This window comes from Panthera onca, chromosome E2, assembly GCF_046562875.1.
Source record: "Panthera onca isolate mPanOnc1 chromosome E2, mPanOnc1 haplotype 2, whole genome shotgun sequence".
Lineage (NCBI taxonomy): Eukaryota > Metazoa > Chordata > Mammalia > Carnivora > Felidae > Panthera > Panthera onca.
In genome coordinates, this window is record NC_138353.1 from 57561990 (window position 1) to 57587660 (window position 25671).

The 25671-nt window shown below is 59.1% G+C and overlaps 1 protein-coding gene across 7 annotated transcripts in view; it reads left to right on the top strand.

The window, feature by feature from the left end:
- Positions 1-22977, top strand: part of KIAA0513 (KIAA0513 ortholog) — a 61586-nt gene extending 38609 nt beyond the window's left edge. For 3 of the 7 annotated variants that reach the window (XM_081791573.1, XM_081791574.1, XM_081791572.1), the window contains 12 exons: positions 2295-2767; positions 5016-5115; positions 6398-6471; positions 9121-9191; positions 10651-10858; positions 11630-11670; positions 12002-12080; positions 13825-13902; positions 14174-14219; positions 18144-18224; positions 18669-18763; positions 19854-22977. In XM_081791573.1, the coding sequence (XP_081647699.1) occupies positions 2439-2767; positions 5016-5115; positions 6398-6471; positions 9121-9191; positions 10651-10858; positions 11630-11670; positions 12002-12080; positions 13825-13902; positions 14174-14219; positions 18144-18224; positions 18669-18763; positions 19854-19899 (1248 nt within the window). In that variant the 5' untranslated portion in view covers positions 2295-2438 and the 3' untranslated portion in view covers positions 19900-22977. Of the gene's footprint in view, positions 1-2294; positions 2768-5015; positions 5116-6397; positions 6472-9120; positions 9192-10650; positions 10859-11629; positions 11671-12001; positions 12081-13824; positions 13903-14173; positions 14220-15100; positions 15131-18143; positions 18225-18668; positions 18764-19853 lie in introns of all 7 variants that reach the window. The other 4 variants (XM_081791575.1, XM_060650005.3, XM_060650004.3 and 1 more) reach the window with 4 other exon arrangements.
- Positions 22978-25671: the final 2694 nt, after the last annotated feature.

A 25671-nucleotide genomic window follows, 5' to 3' on the forward strand; every position in this document is an offset into this window, starting at 1 on the left:
TTTCTAGAGCCTTATTTATCCCTATTGTCAGGGTTACTTGAGGGTATTAACTTGACCGTATCCTCATCAGCGTTTAGATTGCATTTTAAAGTTTCTGCTAACTTGGTACCTAATGGCACCGAATTGTTTTAATTTGCTTATCTGCCTGTGTGGTTATTAGTGCTGGCTGAAGAATTGCCTAAGCATTTAGCAATAGTATTTCTCCTTCGTGACTTGCCTATTTGAATAGTTTGTACATCTACTCGAATACAGAGTTTTCGGTCGGGTTGGGGTGGGTGGATTTCTGATATGTGTGATTTTTCCATTTTTACCATCCAGTGTGTTGTTACAGGGGTGGTCTTCTGTGCTTTGGAGAATCTGAGAAGGTGGTGGCCAGAAGGATCTTACAATTCAAGCCTGACTGGGGCACCTGGGTGGCTCCGTGGGTTAAGCATCTTGACTCTTGATCTCAGCTCAGGTCTTGATCTCAGGGTCATGAGTTTGAGCCCCATTTGGGGCTCTATGCCGGACATGAAGCCTACTTAAAAAAAAAAAGAATGCAAGCTAGACCACAGTGTCTCAGTCGGGGAGACCCCGGCCCAGAGAGCAGAGCCCGTGGGCACAGGTGGTGGGAGGGGAGTCCGGGCCGCCCCCAGCTCCAGACCGTCACTCCTCAGTCTCTGCCTCTCTGAGTGGTAGCGCTGTCTCCTGAACCCCTGAAAACCCCACGTTGCTCTCCTGGCCCAGAAAGTTCTTTTAGGTGGAGATGTTCGCTTCTCTTTTTTGGGCCAGCGCAAGCTTCGTAGGACTCTACCGAAGATGTGTCGTTGTTACTCCAAGAGCAAGGAGCCAGCGTTCCGTCTCCCTGACTCAGGGCATTTAAAAATATCCTGGGCTGGGGAATTCGGAGGAGCCCGTGATCGATTTGTGAGCATCACGCTCTTAACAGGCAGCAAAGGCGGTTCTGATACTGAATTACGCTCGGGAGACGCACTGCGGCCGTGTCGCTGGCCACCTGTCGGCTAGATGCTTGGGGTCTGCCGAGGGTGAGGAGGAGGACGTGTCCGGTCTCGAGGTCGCTCTTGTCTGGGGGAGCTGACGTGGCAGGACGGCGAGATCTCGCTTCCTGCTGAGCTGTCTGCCACTCCTCACCCGGGAGGGAGGGTCGCGGAACCGGTGGGTGACTCCCCAGCTGGCAGCCGGGAGACCCCGTTCAGGTGCGAAGGTTCCGGTCCCATCGTGGACCCTCCCGGCCCTTCGAGCACATTCCCGGGCAGCTGTGTCCACGCATTCACGGACGTGCGGCCAACACTCCCTTAGTCGAGACCGTGCTGGAGGCTGGATGGCTACACAGGTGCTCCAGGGGCTCTTACTCCAGAGGGATAAGCAGAGATGCTAATATCTACCCGTGACGCTAACGGAATTGCAAATGGGTGCAAATAAAATTCGGAGGGGCGCGGAGGAATCGCTGAATAGTTTTGAACAAGGGTGGCGTGAGCTGCTCGGGAGAGGCGGGGCTGTGTCAGCCCCGGGCGATGGTCGGCATCCGGGCAGGGGGAGGCAGGAAGAAGGCACGGAGCGGGAAGGGGGAGCGGCGGAAGGAACGGGCGCCACGGATGCACGCCGTCCCCCAGCCGGCTGTGTGCAGGGAGGGGGCAGGAAGGAGAAGGGGGGTCCGGGCGGCACACGATGCTCAGAAGCCATCGGAGGGCATGCGAGGGACGCGAGAAGGGACGTCTGTGTGGCGGCCTGCGGAGGTTCTGGGTCTTGAGTGGAAGACTCCGCAGAGAGGAGCCCGGGAGGGAAGAGACGCCAGGCCGGCAGCCGAGGGGCCCCACGTGCTTAGCAGAGGCGGCTTTTCCCGCCGAGCTGGGCGACACCGTCTCCCATGGCCGCTGACTCCAACACGGGCAGGGAGCGGGCCCGTGTGTCCTTGGTGATGTTCTGATTCTAGCCCGGGGTCAGCCTTTTTGTTTAGTGGCATCAGTCTGGTGGCCCAGAGCAGGGGGAGGGCCAGCAGGCCCGGTGCCTCGGAAGTCTGTTGAGTTTGGAGGAATCCCGATCGTTGGTGTTTATTCGTGCGTTTATTCGACAAAGAGTTACCGAGTACCTACCACGTGCCAGGCGTGTGACAGCAAAGTAGACGGTGGCGAAATGATGTCCATGTAGAGACGTCCCGAATTCTGGACGTCTGGAGCCTGTTCCCTATCCAGGGAATCTTGGGGCCTCGCTGATTCGGCGGAGTCTGTGGAGTCTCCGAGCTGCGTTCCCCTTACGCGGGCGCAGCGGTAACGCTGATGTGCCTTCCCTTCTAGATGCCTTAGGGCGCGAGAGCCGCCCCAGAGGACGCCTGGTGGCCGGCAGCGCCCGAGCAGCTCCTGTGCGTGGCCTCCAGCTCCCGCTGACGCCCCCGGGAACGCGGTCCGCCGGCCCCTCCCGCCTGGAATCCCCCCCAAACCATGGAGGCCCCGGAGGTGCCCGTGGGCGCGCTGCTTGACTTCGGGACCGAGCCAGCCGCGCCCTCGCCCCTGGAGGCGTTGCCTCCGAAGCTGCAGGATGGGGACAGCTCGCAGGGCGACGGGGCTTCGGAGAGCGAGACCACGGAGTCCGCGGACAGCGAGAATGACATGGGCGAGTTGCCCCCACACCCGTCCTGGGACCGGTACCGCCGCTCCTCCTCCAACGAGTCCTTCTCTTCCAACCAGAGCGCCGAGTCGGCCGAGGACGAGGAGACCCAGGAGCTCCGGGAATTCATGCGCGGCTACGTGGACAAGATCTTCTCTGGCGGGTGAGCCCCCGGGACGCGGCTCTCCGTCGGGGTGGGGCTTGCGCTCCCGCACCTGCCGGTGAGGCCGGAAACTTTCCGTTTCCCAGACTCCTCTTCGCGCTCGTGGGCAGCGGGGCCTTCAGCAGCTGCCAGGGTGGGGGCCCTTCCTCGGTCCTCTTTCTTTTTTTTTGTTTTAATTTATTTATTTTGAAAGAGAAAGAGAGCCCGCGTGCGGGAGGGGACAGAGAGGGAGAGAGAATCCCAAGCAGGCTCCATGCTGTCCGCACAGAGCCCGACGCGGGGCTCGAACTCACAAACTGCGAGATGATGAGCCCAGCCGAAGTCGCACGCCCAACCGACCGAGCCCCCCAGGCGCCCCGCTTGCTCCTCTCTCTTGCCTTTCCTTCGCAGTTTTTTGGGGTGTAAATAGGCGCCCTGGCAAGGGAACACACGGAGCGGAGGGGGGTTGGGATCAGGCGGAGGAGGGGGTGTCTGTGGGTGGGCCCCCGCTTGTCCATATCTCCACGTGGGGGTGGGGCACAAACCCAAAGCCCTGGGCTTCCGACGTCAGCCGTTGCCTTGCGTCCCGGCCGCCCGCTAGTCCCTGGCGGCCTTGCCACCCGTCTGTGGTCTGTGGACCCGCAGCGTCAGCGTCCCGGGAGCTTGGGGCAAGTGCGGGTCTCGGGCCCCCGCCAGGCCCACTGAGTCTGAATCTGCATTCTAACCAAACCTCTGCACTCTCTGTACACGCCCTTCGGTGAGAGGAGCTGAGGACCCCACAGGATAAGTTTCCAGTTTTATTAACACAGTAGGAACTTCTGCCTGTTGACACAGTGCAGAGAGGCATTATTTCCTACCGCGATTTGGGTCCCTTGTTTGTAATCTGGCAAGGTTGACTCCTGCCTTTGCCAGGTGTATCTCCGTTTTCTTTGCAGTTAGAAGAGGGAAGACCAGGGGCCCCCGGTGGCTCAGTGGGTTCAGCGTCCGACTTCGGCTCAGGTCATGATCTCACAGTTCGTGGGTTCGAGCCCGGCGTCAGGCTCTCCACTGGCAGCTCAGAGCCTGGAGCCTGCTTCGGATTCTGTCTCCGGCTCTCTCTGCCCCTCCCCCGCTCGTGCTCTGTCTCTCTCTCAAAAATAAATAAATATTTTTAAAATTCTGAAATACATAATAATAAAACATGAAGAAAAGGAAAAAGAGAAAAGGGAAGAGCTCAGTGAAATCCGAATATCGGACTCTCCCAACATGCATTCGTGTTTGATTTTGAACGCATCCTGGGAGAGCAGATCTGGCTCCCTCCTAATTCTGTTTGACTAACACTGGAATGAGTCAGCTTCCTCTGAGCACACCCAGTTAATGAAAGGGGAGAAAGCCCAGAAGCCTGCTAATCTGTCGGGAAGGCCGATCTATATTTGCCACAGCCCGTCAGCAGTACGGAGCAAGGACAGCTGAGCTGGACGCGTCTTCGAGAGCATTCCAGAAATCGCTGCAAACCGGCTGGCACCTTCTCCTGTTTCATCCGGTGTTGGTATTTTGGGATAAGTGAGACCAAGATGTTTCCCACAAAACCTTAAATAAATGAAAAATCGCACGAGCTGATTGAGCCTCAGCCTTCTGCCGCTTCTTTGTTTTGCCTCTGCATGTGGGGTAGCGTATCGGCTTTCCACGAAGAGTGATCAGAAGTGGTTTGAGGTCGGGGGAGCGTTCTGTTCCCCCACCCCCTCCAGGGTCCCCCAGTCTCCCTCACACACAGAGCCAGGATCGTCAGAGAGGGGAGCAGGCTGGGTCCTCATGGTAACTGACCGTGCCCACCCCCCCGCATCAACCCAGCGTGTGCTGCTGGGGCTGAGCAAGTTAGCTGTTCTGGAATGTGCTGTGGCTCTGTGCTGACTTCACCAATGAGCGGGAAGGCGGCTGAGCTAGAGAACCAGGCCCTCAGAGGGTCGTGTGACCCCGGCCGGTGCTCCCATGTCACGGGAGGCAGGACCGAGGGGATGGGACACGGGCTTTGGAGCCGGGACGTCTGGATGGAGCTCCCATTTGCCACTCGCCTGCTGTGTCTGGTCCCCTGAGCCAGTCTCCTGTCTTTGAAATAGAAACGACCCCATTTCCTCGTGGGGGCCGCCTGAGGGTGGGGTGAGCCGGGGCCGGGGAGGGGGTGTGGGGGGGCAGGGCAGTACTTACTCGTTCCTCCTCCCCCCGTCCCCTGCTGTGGCCGTGTTTGTTCCGGAGGACTGAAGGTTGCTTTCTTCTCCTCTGTTCCTTTCAGGGAGGACTTGGACCAGGAGGAGAAAGCCAAGTTTGGGGAGTACTGTAGCAGTGAGAACGGAAAAGGCCGGGAGTGGTTTGCTCGATACGTGAGCGCCCAGGTGAGGGGTGGTGACGGCAGGTGCTGGTGATCTGGGACACTGGGGCCACGTCTGCCTCACCCACTTTGGAGGAAGGAGTCCAGGGAAATGACCCAGCAGGAAAACAAGTAAAACTTACCCAAAGATGTTCTGAAAAGGCCTAGTTAGAATGGCAGGAAGTGGGAAAAGTAGCTCGTGTAGATGCCCCCCGCTAGAAAGAAACGTGAGCAAACTGGGCTTTTAACTGCGTGAAATGATAGACAAGTTAGTTTTGTTGTGTTTTGCTTACAATTTATTTTATTTTAGAGGGAGAGAGCAAGTGAGTGGGGGAGATGGGCAGCGGGACAGAGAAAGAATCTCGGGCAGGCACCACAGTCAGTGCGGAGCCTGATGTGGGGCTCGATCTCACGACCATGAGATCATGACCGCCAAAATCAAGTCGGACGCTCAACCAACTGAGCCACCCAGGTGCCTGGGACAAGTTTTTTAAGGGCAAGCTTGTGGACTGTGTCCATGCATAGTTGTATTCCATAACCCACAATGTTCAGTTTTTACAAAGATCACCAAGGCAGTGACAGCCATGTGAATTCAGAAAAGAATTTTTTTTTTTTTGTAAATACCTGCTAGGTCCTTTTTTTTCTGTAAAGTAGCTTTAAACTCTTAGCTTTTAAAGTATTTTTTACTTTAATTTTTTTTTTTTAATGTTTATTTTTGAAGGAGAGAGAGACAGAGCGTGAGCAGGGGAGGGGCAGAGAGAGAGGGAGACCCAGAATCCGCAGCAGGCTCCGGGCTCCGAGGCGTCAGCGCAGAGCCCGATGCGGGGCTCGAACCCACAAACCATGAGATCATGACCTGAGCCCAAGTCGGAGGCTTCACCGATGGGGCCGCCCAGGCGCCCCGGCTTTTAAGGTGTCTTTATCACAATTTATTGGCTCCAAAAAAAATTAGAAGATGCAGATCAGCAAAAATAGAGAAGCGACCCACAAATCTACAACCCAGAAATCGCGCGTGTTGCCGTTTGGGGGGTTTAGTCCCTCCAAACTGTTCTGTGTTGTGTGGGCGGGTATGTCGCACCCCTGGACCTAACACTTCCGAGGAGACGCGGGAAGACGTCGGCTTGGGCTTTGCCGAGCGACGGTCGCGTGTCCGGGCCCGCGCTCTGCTCGGGGTCCCGGTTTCCGTAGCGCAGGCGGGGCTGCTACCGCCGGGGGCTCGCGGGCCCCGCTGTGTCTAGCGGTGCCCGGCGCGGTAAGCCCTGTGCCACCTGCGCGCCCCGTGACGCGTCTGCCCTGTTCCCGGACAGCGCTGCAATACCAAGTGCGTCTCGGAGGCGACCTTCTACCGCCTGGTGCAGTCTTTCGCCGTCGTCCTGTTCGAGTAAGTCGTGCTGCTGCTCACAGCCTTCGTCCTACGAGCGTGTCTCCCCCCGACCCCCGTCCTGCCCCGTGCTAACCCGGGCCTTACAGCACCTGCTCGGAAATCCCGGCATCCACCCAGAGGCAAGGCCGTGCGGCCTCTCGCGGGAGGGAGTTTGGGTCCTCCCCCGAGGCCCCCCGCAGGAGAGGTTAGGGCACTGCACCTGGGCCTGAGCAGATCCCTCCGCCAGGGCCCTCGGGACGGGCTGGGATAACACGCACTTGACCCTGCCCTCCTGCGCAGGGCGCTGGCGTTTTGTTGGTTTCCTGCCGTGGAGTGCTTCGAACTAGATAGACAACCGCCCGCCTAATGATCGGATGGGACCCGATGAGTGCAGCCTGCCCTGCGTGCTAATTAGGCCCCGCTGGAGCCTTTTATCACAGACGGCACAGTAGTCCCCGTAGGGGGTGTGCGTGGGGGAGGCAGGCCACGTGAGTGAGTCACGGCTCTCTCCCCCTCAGGCCGCGGGGCTCTAGGGCTGCCAGACCCACGTCATCCATCCTGGACCTGTGTCAGAGCAGGCGACAGCCCGCCCCCCCCTTCCCCCCAGCGTGAAATGGAGGGGATGTGGCTCTGCCTTGGAGACGTGGGACAGCAGCTTTACCGATGCGGGGGAGGGGAGGCAAGGCACCGTGGGTGGGAAAGGCCAGGGTGGGGGGAAGCCCCGATCTGACAGTCATTTGTGCCCCCGCTTACCCTCCTTCCGTCATCATGGCCTCAAAGCAGCCCCGTGGCTTGTCCCCATGTCCCCATTGTCCTTCCAGGCTTGAAAACTCCCTCCTCCCCGCAGAAAGGTAGCTGCTGTTGTGACCCTTAGCCCCCCTGTGTCTGGAGGTCCCCTCACCTCTCTCTGTTCCCCCACGAACGTGGGGCACGGACTGGAGGGGAAAGACCTTAAAAAGGAGGATCCCCATGTTTCCGGCGCTCGCTCAGAATGTCCCAAGTTGAAGACAGGCTCCCGTGGGGGGCTTCTGGGTCTCGGAGCTGCGGGGGGGGGGGGGGGGGAGGTGCAGTTTCCAAGCAGGCCCAGCTGTCTTGTGCACAACAGGCTCCCCGGCACTGAGACCACTCAGCTTCCAGTCACATCGATAGGAATTCTCACGAATCCATATTTTACAGAGATGGCACCTGTTCCGCTTGGCAACAGAAGTATTTCATTCTCCACTTCCTTTGAATTTTCCCTGAAATAAAATTGGGGTGCGGGGGGAGGAAATTCCCTTCAAATTCCAACCGGACCGAAACACAGAATCTTCCCCCATTGCTTTGTGAGTGTATATATTTTTGGCTGTGGTTGGGAGAAAAGAAAGAAACCTTGTAATATGTTTTAAATATTTACTAATTTTTAAAGTTTATGAGTTTTTTAAAAAATTTCTAGCTTATGAGTGCCTTTCGTTTTTACTTTTATTTATAGTCTTTTATGATTTTATTGGCAGTTTAGTTAAGTTTTGTATTCTTTTTATATTGAAAGCTAACTGGCCCTGACCCTACTGTCTAGATAAAGTCCATCCACTTTTTTTTTTTCTTTTTTTAAATAATACTCATCCAAGGTTAGGAACTAAACGGGAAAGAAAAGTGCAGAAGCACAGGATAGGGAGGCACAGCGCCTAAAATGGAGAGGGGATCCCCTTTATACAGCCCTGCCCTGGCTCCTGTGGTCTTCTCCCTGACAATGACTCCTGTGGATGGTGTGCACCCCAGAGATTCTGTGTCTTTCCAGGAAAGGCACTGCACCCACATGCACTTCTGCATTTGTGATGGCTCTGTGATGTTCCGATATCTGAACGTTCCAGCGTTTCTCCAACTCATGCCCCGTGGGTGGTAGATTGTTCCTCTCCCTCATCTGCCCCGGCTCACGTGGTGGTAGACGTCACCGTCACATCTGCAGCTGTCGCAGTGCATATTCCTAGCGGCAGACAGGGCCCCTGTTTGAAGATTTCCCGCCCCCCCCCCCCCCCCCCCCCCCCGCTTTTCGCTTGCTGAGTTGACCGGACCTCTGTGTAGCTCATACATCTTAACATAGTAGGAACAATACAATAATGATCATCCTTTACATCTGGAGAACATTTTTGAGTATAGAAAGGTTCTTGTGTATACTAATTAGATTTTTCAGCAAGTGACGTAGGGCAGGGAGGTATTCATATTCCCAGTGGTTCTCAAAGTGCTGTCCCGGGGCCCAGGAGCATCAGAACATCAGCTTCACAAGGCAGTGTGTTAGAAATGCAAGTTCTTAGGCCAACTGCCCCAGACCCACACAGCCAGACTCTGGGGGTGGGCCCAAGAGTCCACATCTTAACTGCCCTCGCGGTGATTCCGACGTAACTCAGAAACTTCAGTTTCTGTAACTTCAGTTCTGATATAACTGAAAACCACTGACAGCATGGGCCCTCTAACTCACTGCTGATTGCTGAGAACTGGGGGCTGGAGGGCCGCGTGGCCTGGGGCCAGTGGTTTTGGCCTGAGACCCAAGGCCCGACTTCCAGTCCTGGCGCTGCTCCTGCGTGTAGGATTAAGCGTCCTGAGCCTTTCCTGTTCTGCCTCGAAGGGAGGGAGGCCAGGCTGAGGGAGAGGCACAACAATTTTTTACTCAGTCAGCCTCGTGTCCCGTATCAGGTGCCATCAGATGGACGACTTCGGGCCTGCCAAGAACCTCATGACCATGTGCTTCACCTACTACCACATCGGTAAGGCCCAGGGACGCGACGGCCGTGGGGACAAACGTGGAAACCCCAGACTTGTCAACCTGTAACGTGACAGCAAGTGAGGGTTTTCTCCCGATTAAAGGCAAAGGCGTGAGGCTTCCAGGAAACAAAAGCACCTGATGAGTGAGATTCCTAAAACGGGAGAAGACGCGGTCTGTGTTGTGGGTCATGAGGTTGACTATCCATGGTAGGGAGGAGACCACCCAGCAGCTAGGAGGAGAGAGAACAGGTTCGTTTGGCGGGACGTTTCACGGTAGACTCGGGAATAGCGGGATGTGAGGACATCAGTTTCATGTTTTAGCAAAATGTGAGGTGGATGGCTGTTGAAGAGAGATGGGGGGAGCGGGCCAGGGTCTTAGGGAGGAAAGCGTCCCTGGGTGTGGGCTGGAGAGGCCCTCACGAAGAGTGTGGGTTCTTCTTCATCCCGAGATCTCACAGCTCTTCTGGCTCATTGCACTGGAACTTTCTGGTAATTGGAGCTCGAGGCTCCCTACGTGAAGTTCCTTGGGCATGACAGAGGGACTCGTTCAGGCCGCCGTAGGCAGAAGGCCACTTGGGGCCTGTGTGTGGACTAGAGCCGGGTCAGGGCAGCGCTAAGCCTGGCCTCCCTTCCCACCCCCCCCCCCCCCCCAGGACACACGGGTCTGCTCTCGTGCTGTAACCCCACGTCCTCTGCAGCGTGGCTTCGCCCTCTCTCCGCTCCCAGCTGCCCGTCCTCGCCATGCCTCGCTTCTGCTGGCGATAGCTGGTCAGGCGGCCTCAGCTCGAGGCCAGGCCAGCACTGGGCGGGCGCTCCATCCATGGGATCCCCTGGTCCAAACCGTGGCTCCTCCTTCTCAAAGAACAGCAGACGCGGCTCGTCTGAGTCACATCTGCGCACAGAGCAGGTTACGTTAGTAGGGGACGCTCAGCACCTTAGCCCGAGGGGGCACTTTGCCCCAAAGTGAGTATCTTTGACTGAGGTAGGGTCTTGATCTATAGGCGTGCCTTGACCTGAAGGGGGCAGCTTGACTCAGAGGAGACCCTTTGGCCTGTAGGGGGCGCCTTGACCTCGACTAGACCCTTTGCCTGTAGGGGATGCCTTGACCTGCAGGAGACCTATTGACCTGTAGGGGGCGCCTTGACCTTGGGTAGACCCTCTGCCTGTAGGGGGCGCCTTGTCCTGCAGGAGACCCTTTGCTGCAGGGGGCCTTGGCCTATTTACCGCCGTCTCCTGGGAAGCCACACTCCTGGTTCAGGCCCTCCAGCTTCTTCGGGGCTGGCTCCTCACCTGTTTCTTTTAGCCCCTGTGCGCCTGGCTGCCCTCTTGTACACAGTAGGCGTCACCCTCCGCCTTCCCGGGCATCTGGGGGCCTTTGCATGTCACGGCCGCCGCCACAGAACGGCTCCTGCCATGCAGTGTGGTTCCATTCCTGTCCCCTCCCGCCTCTCCCCCCTCCAGGCAAGCCACAGCTGCTGCCCCCCGAGTCCAAGGAGAAACCCGCGGGGAGCATCGACTCCTACCTCAAGTCCGCCAACAGCTGGCTGGCAGAGAAGAAGGACATCGCCGAGCGGCTGCTGAAGAACACGTCGGCCAAGACGGAGAACGTCAAGGGCTTCTTCGGGGGGCTGGAGACCAAGCTGAAGGGACCCCTGGTCAGGAAACAAGAGTAGGTGTCGCCGGGTGTGCGTCCCTCTGGGACCCACGGCAGAGGCCGCGTTCGGCCCGCCAGTGGCGGTGGCTGGGAGGCCCTGGCCTGGCAGGGGGGGGAGTCTGGTGACCTTGGGCGCCTGCCAGCCGCTCCCAGGAAGCGTGGCGGCCGGCCCCGTTTGAGTCCTCACCCCGAGTTTTCTGTGCTTTGCAAATGCCATTGGGTTGGCCGCTGGTCAGGGGTGTCCCCTAGGGGACTGATGGGGAGCGTGTGGAAACTGCCTGCGGGCAGGAGCGGGGTCACAAGCCCTCTGGTGAGGGTCAGTGGGTGGTGGAGAGACCACTGTCCCCCGGGACAGCTGTTCTCCCACAGGAGCTTGGGAGCCTTCTGGGTCGGGGCACTTGAGAACGGGGTGTCGAAGTGAAGACCTCCCAGGAAAGGGGGCACGTCAGCAAGAGAGTGCCCGGGTTCCCGGTGCCCGTCCACCCCCTGCAGTCCCCACTGTCACCTCCGACGGCGGGTTTCCACCATGACTTGGCTCCGTTCCTCGTCTGGTGCAGGCAGCTTTGGATTCAGAGAAAATGGGGCAAGGTAGCCTAAATGCCACATCTCAATTCTGGAAGATTGGCAATTGGTAAATGTAGCGTTGCTTTAATGACACTTTTTCAGAGACAGTCGCAGTAAATGTACCCATTGCTTGCAAGACATAATCCGGGCTCAGCAGCCCGGATAGAGCTGAGAAAATGTGCAGGGGGTCACTTTGTCACCGCTGTGGTGTCTCTCCCCCAGGGAGGAGGAGAGCAAGCCCAAGGAGAAGCCGCAGAAGACCGGTGAGTGCTCCCGGCGGGGGCCCGGGTGTGGCCACCACAGCGCCCCTGGTCCTGTGACCCGGCCACTGGGCATTAGCAGCCCCACCGAGTGGCCCCTGAATATCTGGGCCCCTTCCCCCCACCACCCCGGCAGCATATGATGCCGTGCGTGACCCCTGACTTCTCTCCACCCGGTCGGTCATTTCGTGTTGGACTTCCGGGGAAAACTTCTCTGGGGAGAGGACTCAGGAACCAAACTCCTTGTCCGGGAGGGTCCCCGAGGGGCTCGCCAAGGCGTGGCTGCAGCCAGAGCCACGGTCGGTCTTTCTCACCCCGGCCCCCCGCCCCGCAGTGACCGTGTGCAGCCCGGAGGAAGAGAGGAAGGGGGAAAAGATCTACCTGTACACGCACCTGAAGCAGCAGCCCATCTGGTAAGGCCGCAGCCCCGGCACCGTTGTCTCCCCCAGCAACCGCGGTCACTGCCTGCCAGGGGGGCCACAATCAAAAAGGCCAGCGGCGGCAGGTGTCCGTGAGGCCACGGGGAGATCAGAACCCTCCTCCGGCGCCAGTGGGAATGTAAACCGGGCCGCCCGCCGTGTAGAACGGCCTGGCAGTTCCCCGAAGTGTTACGCGTCGAGTTACCCTCTGAGCGACGGTGTGCTCAGAACAAGCCAAGACGGGTCCTCAAGGCAAACCTTACGCACATGGGCGCGTGATGGCCGAAGGGTGGAGGGCGCCCAAATGTCCACGCGTGGACACGCGAAACGCGACACGCGGTATTCAGCCACCTAAAGAGTCACTGACAGGTGACAGCGTGGGGGAACCTGGAAAATAGTTAGCCCGGTGAAAAAGCCAGATGGAAGAGACCAGCTGGTGTTTGATGCCGTTCATAGGAGACAGTTCAGGTGAGGCACGTCCCCGGAGGCAGTGTAGGTGAGTAGGGGGAGGGGAGAGACTGCTAATGGGTACGGGGGTGCCGGACGGGGGATGAGGAGTGTTCTGGAAGTAGATAGTGGTCATGGTGGCACAACTCCAAATATACTAGAAACTGTGAAACTGTCTGCTTTAAAAGACTGAGTTCATGGTATGTGAATTCTATCCCAGTAAAGCTATTTCCTCCGTACGTACAGAGACGAAAGTCGTCATTACAACGAGAGACCGGGGATCAGGGGAAACCTTGCCCTCTGTCTTGCTCTGTTCGACCTCTCGTGCTGCTGTAGTCCCTCCGGAGCCTCCCCATCCCTGGGTTGTGTTCACTCACAAGCGGGCAGAGAGGCAGCACCTAGAGCCCACAGGGCGTCCCACGCGCCCCTCCCTCGAAGACAGCCTTGTGGCCCCGGGAGAACTTGGCGCAGGAGCGTGGCCAGGTTCCGTGGAAGCAGGGAGAAGCCACCGGCCACGTCACACCTGTCCGGGGCTCTGTCTCGGGCCTTCTGGGCTGCGACTCGGCTGCTGCCTTATCACCTGCAGCGGGCTTGGCACCCCGTTCTAGAAGGGGCCAAGCGACAAAAATTTCAGGCTTTGCGGGCAAGTACTCAACTCCGCTGTTGCCGTGCAAAAGCCGCCACGGACAATGTGCCCGGGCACGGCTGTGTTCCGGTAGAACCTGTTTGACACCAACAGGGGCAGTGGCCCGATTTGGCCCACACGCCCTCCGCGTAGTTCTTTAAGGAGAACGTTTCTGACTCGTGTGTCCCTGGGAACGTGTCTGTTCTCTACACGTGGCCTGTCGGTGCCGGGTTCCCATTTATGTTACTAGACCCTGACCTAAGGCAGCAGGTGCCCCCAAATGCCCCGCTTCCGCTGGGAGGCCCAGCGCGGGTGGACAAGCGGAAGACGGCCTTCATCCGTGCCCCGCGGGCGGTAGCTTCGGCTCTGGCCCGACGGATGCAGGGTTCACCCGCCTGGCCGCCGTCCCGCCCACACACCGCCCGCGTTGCGCCTTTGTCCTGGGAGAGGGGTGCAGGTGCTGTCGTGACCCTTGGCCGGAAGCCAGGAGCGCCACCTCGGTTTGGGACAAAGGCGGATGCTCATTGTTTTCCTTCTCTGCTCCGCGTCTGAGACTCATCAGAAACTCCTACAGATGTGGGACACTGCGTCCTTACCCCTCCCGTGTGCTGGGACCCGCCTCCCGGCCCTCCCCGGAGAGGACTTAAGCACACCTCTGTCTCGCAGGCACACGCTGAGGTTCTGGAACGCGGCTTTCTTTGACGCTGTGCACTGTGAGAGGAGAAAACGGTCTCCCACCACCAGGTAGGGCAACGCCTGGGCTCGCTTCGCCTTGGGGGAGAAGACCAGGGAGTGGCTTTGTTTTCCGGTTCCTGAAGAGGAAAGCAGGATGGCTGGGTCCGCGGCGTCTGTCTCCCATTCAGCTCCTTCTGACCCCGGTGCCCTGCGAGCTGCCCGCAGGGTCCTGGGCACGCACAGCTTCGTGGGTGGGGGTCCACAGCTTGCATGAGCGCTTTCTGCCCTGGGCTCTGGCATGACTTGCCCTGACCCTCCTAAAAACCGCCTCCTCCCCCAGAATGAAACCATCGGGACCCCCCCCAGGCTCCACTCTGCCTGTCACTGTAAGAAATCAGAATCCTGAGCACGAACCGCGGCCACGGGACTGTGGGGCGCAGGGCCGGCCGCCCCCGCCGCGGACTCTGCTCAGAGAGCTGATGTCTGGAGACACGGCTGCTACATTCAGCTTTGCACCTCTGGTCTGCAGCCTGAACAGACCTCCCCAGCATCCCCGAGGGTGGTCTTGCCACGTCAGGAGACCCCTTTTGTAAACCATTCCACGGAGGCACCGAGGCTGGAGGTCACTGCCTCTCTGGCCACAGCGAGCCAACATTGCCCACTGTGTATGGCGGCTGGGCAGGAAAGTGCGGCAGAGCCCTCCCGGTCCCGCGTCCCCGTATTGGCCCCCTCCCCAGTCATGGGACCCTGAAGCCCCTGAACCTCTCTAACCGGGGGGAGACCCCCACCCCCACCCCCAGTCACTCTCCCTGGCAGGAGGGAGCACGTGCGTGCCGTTTAAGACCGGTCCGCTAGCACTGGGGGGATCCCAAGTGCAACCTTTCTTTTTGGGGGGCAGCTCACCTTGACGGGGCGGGGTGGCCTGCGGCGTGCTGCGGCTGCCTTTCCCGAGGGAGGCGGAGGGAGCACGCCGAGCGGGGAGATGCTGGAACCATCCGGGAGATTCTAGAGAGAGAATTCCACGCTCTGCCAGGAAGCCAGGCTGCAGGAAATGCTTAGATGCTTGTAGGCGGACGGGGTCTCCTCTTGCTGCTTGTGTAGCTGTCGGGCCCCCAGCGGACGAACAGTCTCGAGTACCCCGTCTCTCTGCGTCTCTCTGTTTCTGCCTGTAATAACGCTCCCCTTTCGCTGTTCTCTTTTTTCCATCCACATATCTTGCATGACTTTGACATGTTCCTCTGTTTACCTGTTTCTGCTGCCGCTCCAGAGGGGATGCTGGAGAGGAGGAGAAGAAGAGGTGTGTGTCCACGTGACTTTGTTCATGTTACAGGGCCGGGGTCCCCGCCAGGGCCGCCTCAGGGCGGGAGCTGCCCGCTAGCTGCCGCGGGGGGCGGAGCCCAGACTCGGGGGCACGCCCGGCCCTGGGACAGGCCGGCGACGGGTGGGAGGTCGCAGAGGACAGAGCACCAGGAAGAGGAAACAGATAGGGCACTCGAGACCCCAGAAGGCCCGGGGTCGGTTCAGACAGTGAGCCGCGAAGTCCGATTCTGTGCGCCTCCAGCCTTGCCCTGGCCACTCCGGCCCTTCCTAAGCCGCCCTCGAGCCCCCCGCCTTGACTTCACGCCGGGGAACCCGGTCCCGGCTCGAAGCCATGGACGGGTGCGGAGCGCCTGCCTCTCCGCGGCCAGGCGCCGAGGTGTGCAGGGGCCACAGGGAGGGAGGACAGCCGCCCCCTCCTTCCCGGCCACCGTGCGGCATGGAGTCTGTGTGTGCGTGTGTGTGTGAGGGGGGGGTCCCTGAAGAGAAGGGCCTAGAACGGGGCTGCTTCCTTCGAGCCACGGTGGGGTCTGACTTTAATCGTTTGACCTTCGTATTTGTCAGAGATGTTTTGTAATATATTTTCAGAGTGAAAGGCCTGCCTCTTCAAAATACGGTTTCTGATACAATGATTGTTTCTTTGCTGGAAACTTCCCAAAGTGTGCTTCCTTTAATCGGTGATGTATTTTTAGTGCTTATTGTTTTATGAGAAATCTTGTTTCTTGGGCAGCCTTATGATGGCTATAAAAGAGGCAATTGGGCTTGGGATGCCCCCGTTAGGACAAAGCCGCCCCATTCCCACAGTCTCTGTGGGTGGGGGCGCGACTAGCCACGGCCTCCCGAGGGCAAGGCTTCTTAGCACCGCGCCTGAGGCCCAGCAGGCCTGGAACATCCCGGCCACCTCCAGACTGGTCGGCCTGGAGCCCACAAGGGGATGCCGGCCTCCGGGCCCCCTGGGCCCTCTCACCCAGAGCAGACGTGGTCGGACCCCACGCATCTAGGACCTGTCCCCCGCCCCCACCGCACACACATGCCCCGGGCCTCGCCCGGATGAAGGGCGAGTCGAAGGGCGAGTGTTCCTTCGAGATCGGGGTGGGAGGCCAGCATTCCATCTGCTTTCTGGTAAACTCGGCTGATGATACTCTGAGGCGGAAAAGCCTCCTTTTCCAAAGGTATCTGTTGCTCACCTCCACATTCCCACTGTGGCAGTTTAGACACACGCTCTGCCCTCCGTGTGCTGTGAGACCTCGACCAGCACTGGGTGTTGAACTCCGTTGTAAGGAATTGGTTCGATTGCGGGCGTCACCTGATGAGTGGCTTGCTAATGACCTCCCACCTCTTTTTTCAGAGGTCAGATTAAATGTCCCACTTCTAGCCCTAGCCATGGCAAAAAGAATCACCTTTGCATCCAGGTCAGGTGGGTCAGAGCCCCTGAGTCATTCCTATATGGTGTGGGGTTGTGCACTGCACAGCCTGTGCAACTGTACACGGCAGGCCCGATGGTGGAATGGGGATTTGTGGGCCTGGACAATCCTAAGGGTAACCACTGGAGGGAAAGGGTGGGAAGGAGAACGGGATGGGATGAGCATCATGCCTGGAAGCATATTCTGGGTTTCTTCATGGGCATCTTGTCATCGGCACGAGGAGACGGGGAGTGACCCCGCCCCTCACGGCTCTCGTGCCCCTGATGCCCTGTGGCCTCCCACTGAGCCGCAGTGGCAGGAGTGGCCCTGGGCCCGGCGGGTGGGCAGCAGCGAAGATTCGATGTTCTTGGTTCTTTTGCTCTTCCTTTGGCTTCTCCATTGCCCCCACCCCTCACTCCCTCACTCCGCCTCTTCTCTCCCTCGGCTTCTTTCTCTCTCCTAACCTTGGTCGAGTCAGACTCATCACCCAGAGCTTAAGTTTTAAGGGGAAATGGGCTTAAACGCGCGTCTCCTCCACAGACGCATCTGCCCCTGCCGGCAGCCCGAGGGGCCGGGCACGGAGCGGTCCGTGCCGGGGCTGGACGGACCCCGGTCCCCTGGAGACAGGGGCGCCCCGCCAGGGGAGGGGGAGATGGCACACTGCAGAGAGCTGCTGGAGACGGCTCTCAGTCGCGACACAGGATTAATGCCGCCCAGAGAACCCCCTCCCCGCCCCAGACGCTGTGCGGGCTGGTGTCTGTGCCCCCACACGGGACGGGCGGTTCTGTCCTCAGGCCTCCACGTGCACAGCCACACGCACACCGCGTTACTCTCTCACTTGGTGCCGGAGGCCTAGCGCCTCTTCACGGTGGTCGTGGGGGACGGTGTGCGGGGGCCCCCAACAGACCGGGCTCTTATCTGTGTGCTCTGGGGAGGGGCACGGAGCCTAAACCTTGGCCACGCGGAAGCCAGGGCGGGGAAAGGCAGCAGAGCCAAGATCCCGCCTAACAGGGCAGCGTGGCCTTCGGCGCGTCCAGCCTCCCCTGCTCCCCGGGCCTCCTGGCCACGAGAGGCTGTGCGGACCCCACCGAAGAGCCAGGGAGGCCTGGAGACGTGGCGCCAGCCTGCGAGCCTCCCCGGTGGGTTCTGTACGCCCGCTCCCCCGGGGCGCCGGTAGGGCCCTGTCCCCTCTGCCCATCTCTCTGCCTGTCGGATGGGCCCGGGACCTCCCATCCTTGAACCACGGAGAAGGGTACGGAGGGTGGTGTTCTCGTCTCCTAGAGAACGTTCTGGGCGAGCACGAAGCGCACGTCACCTCTGGGTCAGTAGGAAGCGTGTGAGCTTTGGGGTCTCCTCGTCCCCGGAAGGACGAGGCGATTAAGTGTGTGTTTGGGCTCCCCAGGCAGCGTGTGAGAACCCGGGCAGGCGTTGCGCGAACGCAGAGCAAGCGGCTCTTTGGGGACGGGGCTCCCTGTCCGCGTCAGGGAGGCCGCGCTCGGGCACCGGCAGCACCTGTAGACCAGGGCAGGGGGCGAGCGGCTGGGGATGCGACGGGGTCCTGAGACCCTCTCCTGTCACCTGTGCTTTCAGGGAGAAGTGGTGCCACATGACCCAGGAGGAGAGAAACGACAGCCTGCGCTTCAACGAGAACATCACCTTCGGGCAGCTGGGGTGAGGGCCCGGGACGGCCACCCCACCCGGGACCCCGGGGGGACCCTGACTTGAGTGGGGGCGGGCGGGGCCGAGCTGGGCTTCTCTCCTGCGGGAAGACCCGTCCTCGTGGTGCCCAGCTGCGGTGACAAGGGGCCCCCAGAGGAGACGCTTGGCAGAGGGGGTGCCATCCCCGACGGCGTCACGCCTCCGTGACACCACGTCGTCGTAGCTGCGTGTCCTCAAATGGCTCGAAAGCACACGACGAGTGACATCGAGGCTGGATTCCGGTTCCTAGTGAACGCGCGTCCTAACCCCAGTCTCGTGGTGAGGGTGTCGGCTGGCCGGGGACGCCACTGCTGAGTCCCGCTTCTAGCACCTTCAGGGGTGCTGCGTGTCGGGCCCCGGCTCCCCCTCTTCCCCGGGGAACAGAAAGGGTGCTAGCTCACGGGTGTTTCCCCCCAGCACGTTCACTCACAACATGCTGGCGTTCGGACTGAACCAGAAGCTGTGCAGCGACTTCCTGAAGAAGCAGGCGGTGATCGGCAATCTGGACGAGGGTGAGCGGGGGCCGGAGGCGGGCGGGGGCGTCAGGTTTTAGGAACAAACGCTCAGCCTGCTGGGAGTTTCCCACCCCGCTCAAAGCATTGCCGGTGTTTCAATTAGAAATGTGCTACACTGTCTGGCAGGTTCACCGGTCCTGTTCTCCTGTCTGTGCAGACACGTGGGACACTTGTCATTGCATAAGCAGGACTGGCCAGGGTGGGGGGTGGTGGGCTGGGGTCGGGGGGGGGGTGCTTACCAGCTCAGTGTTTACGAACAGCGCCAAAGACCAAGATGTAACCTGGCGCTCAGACTCTGAACTTGACCGTGGCCAAGCTCCGACCCTGAGTTGCCTCCCCTAAGCGGCCACCGTATGCCTGGTTTTGTTTCTTGAGCCACACTGCCATGAGAGGTATGGGGACAGGCGGAGAAGGCGGGGGCGGGCTTAGGGGGTCTCGAGGTTTCTCTAGAAGCTCTGACCTCTGTAACGAAAGAGGCTACGTTCCATGTCCGCTCCCCTAATCTACTAGTGCAGACAGCCTCTGTGGGTCATCCCACCTGCTACCAAAACTTTCCCTTGTGGCCTAAAAAGCCTTCCACTTAAGTACTTACACGAATTTGGATTCACACGGTATTCTTTAAAACAAAAACAAAAACAAAAGCCCTCCATCCTGCACCAAATTAAAGGGGCCACAGAGGAGTGGCCTGAGGAGGCAGGAGAATGCCCAGTGCTTCCCTGGAACGTCCCGGAATGTTGTCATCAGCCCCACGGTGCTGGGCAAGCACACTGGCCCCTGCCCGCCAGGCAGCGCTGTGCGGTGGGTAGGACTTGGGCCTGGGTGCCCCGGTGCCGTTCGTCCAGCAGCACGGTGCCTTCCTCGGCCTCACGTCATTTCCACGAGAAGAGGCACCCGCTTTCCGAGAAGCCCCCTTCCAGGAGCCAGACGTGTAGCGTGCTGGCCGCCGAGGGCTCGGTGGCCCTGGCCATCTTCAGAAGCCAGTGTTCGCCGTTCCTGGCGAGATCCTGCTTGGTCGATGAGGGGGGCAGGACCTCCCTGCCCGTGTCGACGTCTTTCTTCCGAGAATTAACGTTGTTTTCTTTTGCAGAGCAGTACAAGCTGCTGAGCGACCACATCGAGCAGATGACCGCTGAGTAGGCCACGGGAGGTCGCCCGAGGCACCCCCCCAGGAGGACTGAGGGTACCCGCCACTCTCCTGGGCCAGCGACTGGCTGTCACCCCACCCGATGACCCTGCATGACATCAGCAGCACCCAGAGCCACTCCACGCTGCTCTAGAACTAGCAGTTAGAAGAATCTGGTTGCCCGACCTCCCCACCCACCCTCTGCCTTGAATGCTCCCCCCATCCACATGCCAAAGCGTCCCTGGGGTTACATGGCTAAAACCAAGGTGACTGTCCATACTCCTGAGTGTCAGGGCTGTGACATAGGACCAAGCGGACGAGCAGGAGAGAGAGAGGGTGGGGTGCACATGCGGATGCAGAGAAGGACATCACGAGCTGGCCAGTGACCCCGGGCAGTCACTGGTGACCATCTGGGAGCCTTTTCTTCAGCAGTGGAACGGAGTAGGGCATGCTCCCACAGTGGGGGGGGAGGCCGAGGGGGCCATGGGTGTCTCAGGGCGGGCCAGGTGGGTCCGGGGCTCCCGCCGCCTCTCTGTCGGGTCCCCACCGTGTGACGGGAACTGGAGTCACAGGAAGCTAGCTCCAGGAGGAAAGACACCCTTCATGTTTTAGGGAGGGAGGGAGAGCGGTGCAAGGACCTTCTTCCCTGGCTGTGGGCACCCTGGGGACCTCACAGGCTCTGCGCGGCTGTGTTAGAGCCACATCAGCACAGACATGTCTGCAGCGTGCCTGCTCGGCCGACGGCTTCCTTCTGAAGCATAGAAGGTTCTGCCGCTCGCTCCCTGGGGGAAGCGTGGGCTGTGTGTCCCGTGAAGAGACCCAGAAAAGAGAGGTTTCTCTGGCGGCTGCGAGACCACCACGCTCTCCGAAAGCAGACAAAGATGACGGAGAAATCTGTGCCAGTGTTACCGACAGCCGGGCAGAGGCGGCTTCTGGTGGCAGGTGTGAGGCTCCTTAGCTCGCACGCCGTGTGACCTCTTTCCTGCAGACTCTGCGGCCGCCCCCTCGTCTCCCATCTGGTGTCTGGGAACCACGGCTCTTCTCCCCGGGTTTGTGCCGGGCACAGCGGGGGAGTGACTGACCCCTGCGAGGGGTGACCCGCGAGGGCTGACCCCTGATGGCAGGCGTCCAGCCTGCGGCTCCCCTGGCGTGAAAGTGGCCATCAGTCTGGATCCCTCTGCCTCCACCCGCCCCTCTTGGGCACTGACCTTGAAGTGGGCCTGGCGGGCTCTCTCCTTTCCCCACGTCCTCCCCTCCTGTGTCCCCCCTCTACCTCCTCAACTCTCGGCCTTTACCTTACGGTCTCCTCTCAACCGCAGCAAATACATGCCTTGTAGTCACCCACCCGGCCAGTGCCGGAACGCTTTCCCTCGTGGGATGCCTCCTTGGAATGTTCCAGACACGAGCACGCATTGTCTGAGCTGTGGCACGAGCATCTTGGGGATGACGGGAGAGGAGATGTGAGGCTTGGTATGATCTGAGCAACGTTGCCAGCCAAAGACCGGGTCCCGAAACTCAGTTCGTTTTTATGATGGCTTCGTGTGTGTGTGTGTGTGTGTGTGTGTGTGTGTGTGTGAGTGTGTGACAGCAGCCGGTCTGGCAGTGTCACCAAACAAAGCACAGCCCTGTTGCTGGGACAGGTCACACAGACTGGAGGTCCCTCCATCCCCCAGCCAGTGTTGGGCCCCAGGGCTGGTGCATGCCTCCACGGAATGCATTTCGAGAATTAAGGTCAAATGAATGGGTGTGTGGGCCCCTCCAGCGCCTGCTTCAGATGATGGGTACCTGGCTGAGCCTCTCCACCACGCCCCCTGGACGTGCTGTGCTCCCCTGCCCATCTGCAGAATCAGGGCCACACAGAGGGGTCTGTCCGAGGCCCCCCGCAAGACTCTCCCTTTAGCTGCCGTGTCGTTGGCTTTATCAGTCATCTCTTAGTCGTTGAAACGCGTTGCTTTATTCTAAGGTGCACAGAAGACTTATCCTTGTATATATAAGATTTTTGTATAGAAGTTTGGTCTGATTTCCCGAGGCAGAAAGTGGGTTCTGAGACTTCCCAGCGTGCTGGGGGGCGCGACGCGGAATATTCCCCCTGGGGTAGGGCCCGCAGGACCACGCTGCCTCTGGAAGGAAATGCAGCTTTGACTGCTTTGGGCTTTTCCAAGCACTTTAGCTTCAGAAATGATCTTGAGGTTCTCCCCCCCCCCCCCCCCCCGCCCACATAGGCCTCTTGAAATAGCCCTTGAAGGTGAAAGCAAGGGTTGCTTGGGTCCCCCCACCAACCCTCCACTCCTTGTCCCTACGGGTCTGACCCCGGCATTGCTCAGACCCTGCCAGAGACCTGGGTCCTCCTCAGAGTGCATGATGCCGACTCCTGGTGGTGGCATTGTGCCCTCCGGTGCCTCTGGCCATCGTCACCTAGAAAGCAGGCCGGCAGGCCGCCCGCCCCACCGTGGTTTTCCTCTATCCCTGTAACGCGGTCTCTTCCTTCCGGAGCCCGGCCAGAGCAGACAGACAGGGGACACTGTCAGAGGTCCCAGCGTGTGAAGAGGGCGTGCACACACACGGATGCTTTGCTCTAAAAGCCCTAACAGCTCTTCTTGTAAACTCAGGAACCATAGACTCCATGCAGAAAGCATCAGATTATACCCAAGAAGAGAGTTTCCCGTCCCGGCAGGTACCGTGTCCAAAGCCAGGAGCTCTGGAGGCTCAGTGGCGTTTCAGATTTTCATTTTCGCTGGCTGTCCTCAGGGGCGGGTGGGGAGGGGGGTGTGTGAGTCACAGTGAGCCAGGATGGCTCGTCCTCTCAAATAGGAAGGTCCCTGCTTGGAAAACAGGACGTTGTTGAGACGCAGCTTCGTATGTGTTTAGCCTTTAATTTTAGCAATATTGATAGACGCGTAAGAGGGGCCCCGTTACCGTTCAGATCGCGCCTGCTGTGTGTGTGCATGTGTGTTTAACCAAAGGTAGGAGTATCAGACCCTGATAGTCTAAGTTATTTGTACAGTGAAATGGAGTCAGCTATGATTTTCTCATTGCCAAAAAAGGGGGGGGGGGGGGTTGCTAAGAAGCTCTTACGTTACCAAAAGGAGAACCGCAAAGGGTCCATTTCCTGAGTTCTCTACCCAAGTCAAAACCTAGGATGTTCAGGTCAGCCGGCTCGCCCAGCTGGGGTTAGGCCAGAGACCCGGGGCGAGAGTCAGAGGACCGCCTCGCCTCTCCCTGCCCTCCTTTTTGGGAGTTGAAACCAGCGTGTCCCCTTACTTCTCCAAGGCCAGCTAGACAGTGAGTTCGTTACCGTGGAGACGGACTGCGTTCTGTGGGTCGCTCGTCCCGCAGAGCGCCTGCCGTCGCGGGCTCTTGATGCGACGAGGGCAGCGTTCACACCGTGAACGGGTCTGTAAGCGGCTTCGTCTCACCGCGGTGACCGCAGCCGCGAGTCAAGGCCGCCAGCTGGGCGCCTGGCCTTCCTGCACGTCACAGCTTCCTAACTGGTTGGCTTTTATTTAGGGGGGATCCAGGTGGACCCGTGAGGCTAGATCAGCTTTATTACCAAATTACCTAAAACCGCAGACGCCTGGGCAGCCGCGGGGGTGGCGGTGGGGGTGGCACGAGCCCTTTGCCCAGAACAGTGGGGAAGCTTGGGAAGGAGGGTCTGTGGCCCAGAGGGAGGAGGCCGGAGCGGACGGAGCCCAGCCCCAGCCTCAGGAGGGGATGAAGCCCCCCCCCCGCCCCCGGCCAGCTCAGGCTGCTGTCTTCTCTCCCTGTTCCCAGTCATGGCCCAAGCTGCCAGGTGGGGGTCCCTCCCACCCCCCGGCCTTGTAGTTCTCCTGAACCATTGTTCCCATGTCTCCGCTGCCCCCCCCCCCAGACTGCCTCAGGACCCTCGGGGATGAGTTTCACCAAAAGGGGAATTATATTGGCTAGAGGCGCCCCTAATGACCAACGTGTAGTGTTCAGACCTCGGGCAAAGCCACACAGGGCCACGTGTCCCATACATCCTTGTCGCCGTGTGGCTGGGAATAGGGATGTGTTGGTTCACCAAGTAGCAAAGAGAGGAGTCGTTTTCAGGGTGTCCCCGTTCAGCAAATACACTCAATGCTAAGAACGTCCTCCATGGCTGCCTCCTGCGGGGTATCATCGGTCCCCTTGTTGTCCTCGGGCCCGAGAGTCACACTCCTTGTGGAGGATGGAAGGGCCTCGTGCTCTGTTTCCTGGGTGCTGGCCTGTGTTCCCCGAGTCGACCAGAGCTCGTACGTGGAACCCCACCGAGCTGTGTCCAAGGGGCTCAAGTGTCCCCAGGATTCAAGTACGGCCGTGCTGTCATTGCAGGGCTCGTGGTTACTAATGGAAAGGGATAAGCTCGTCACTTCTGGAAGACAGGATGGTCTGGGTTTGCCCCATCTTCCTGTAACTTCCACGCACAAGCCTGTCACAGGGTGTCCGCACAGTTGGGGTCTCTCAGCCTACAGAATCCAGGGCTTCAACAAGGCAGAGCCAGAGCAGAGCCCGCCGTAACCTGGAACCCTCCGGAACTGCACCTGAAGGGTTGCACTTGAGCCAAAAGGGGCCGCCTATTAAATCCCCCTTGACCCACCGCTCAGTCCTAGAATTGGGGGACTGTCCCTGTTCCCTCCTGGGTCCTGGGCATGTGCTCATGAAAGGAGACAGGAGAAGGCACTGCGGGCGCTGTTCCCACACGTCAGCTCTGACAGGGGTGGGGTCCTGATGTCCTCTGTGCTAGGGACCGCATTGGGCGAGGCCTCCCGCAAGCCTGGGACTGTCACTTCTGCAGACGCCTTGAGAAAGACAAGCCAAACCTTTGATTATTAGGAGATGCTAGAAATTCACACAGTAGACTCACAACCCCTTAAAATACGTAAATGTGTTAGAACACGGTCAGTCTGCCGCCTTTGTTATAAACCGTGGCCTCCGCTGGGGCTTCCGGTGACGGTTTACACGTGTGCATCGTGCTTTCTCCTTTGGCCAGTGGGTCTCCGACCTGAACTTGCCACCGCCACACCCAGACCTTGCCTTTCAGTCGCCCCAAAGTAGAGTTCAGTGCCGCGGGTGTTCTCACTGATAAAGTTAACACAACTCTGTGTCCCATTGGGTGATGTCCTACAAACAGTATTTTAAAGCTGAGGACGTTTCAAGGGTGAAGGTCTCAGAACAGTGCTAAAATCACAACTGTTTCCTGTGAAGAAAAAAAAATATGTCTCTATATTGCACCTCAGATTGTCAGAAGGTGGAAATGCAAATAAATTATCTTTAAAAAAAAAAAAAAAAAAAAAAAAAGCCGGTCTGCCTAATTTTTGTTTTCACGTATCCATGAGGACTCCTTACAGAATTGGCGATCTTTTCAGTGGCATGAGTGGCTTTTCGGAAGGAAACATTCTTTTCTGGGGTCAAATAGATGATTTCCTCGTTTACGCTGAGCACGAGCATCTTGTCCAGATGCACGTACGTCCCACGGAAGCGCGGGAGGAGGAGCGTCCCTCTGAGGGACAGCCCACGTGGGGGTCTGCTGGAGTGGCCCCCTGGACTGGACCTCAGCCCGTGCCTCCGGGATGCCTAGAACCCCTTCTGGCTGGAATCCTGATCTGGCTCTTCTGTGTAGGCTCTGGGTCTGGAGTGCTCGCTTGTCCAGCAAGAAAGCGGGACGCGGGACTAAAAATGCGAGAGAGGCTAATGTCCGGGAGGAGACAAGAGCCCCGAGTGAGGGTCCTTGCTCTGTGTTAATTAGGATCAAAAGGCTTATAAGCGTGATGGGCGTGCATAGAGA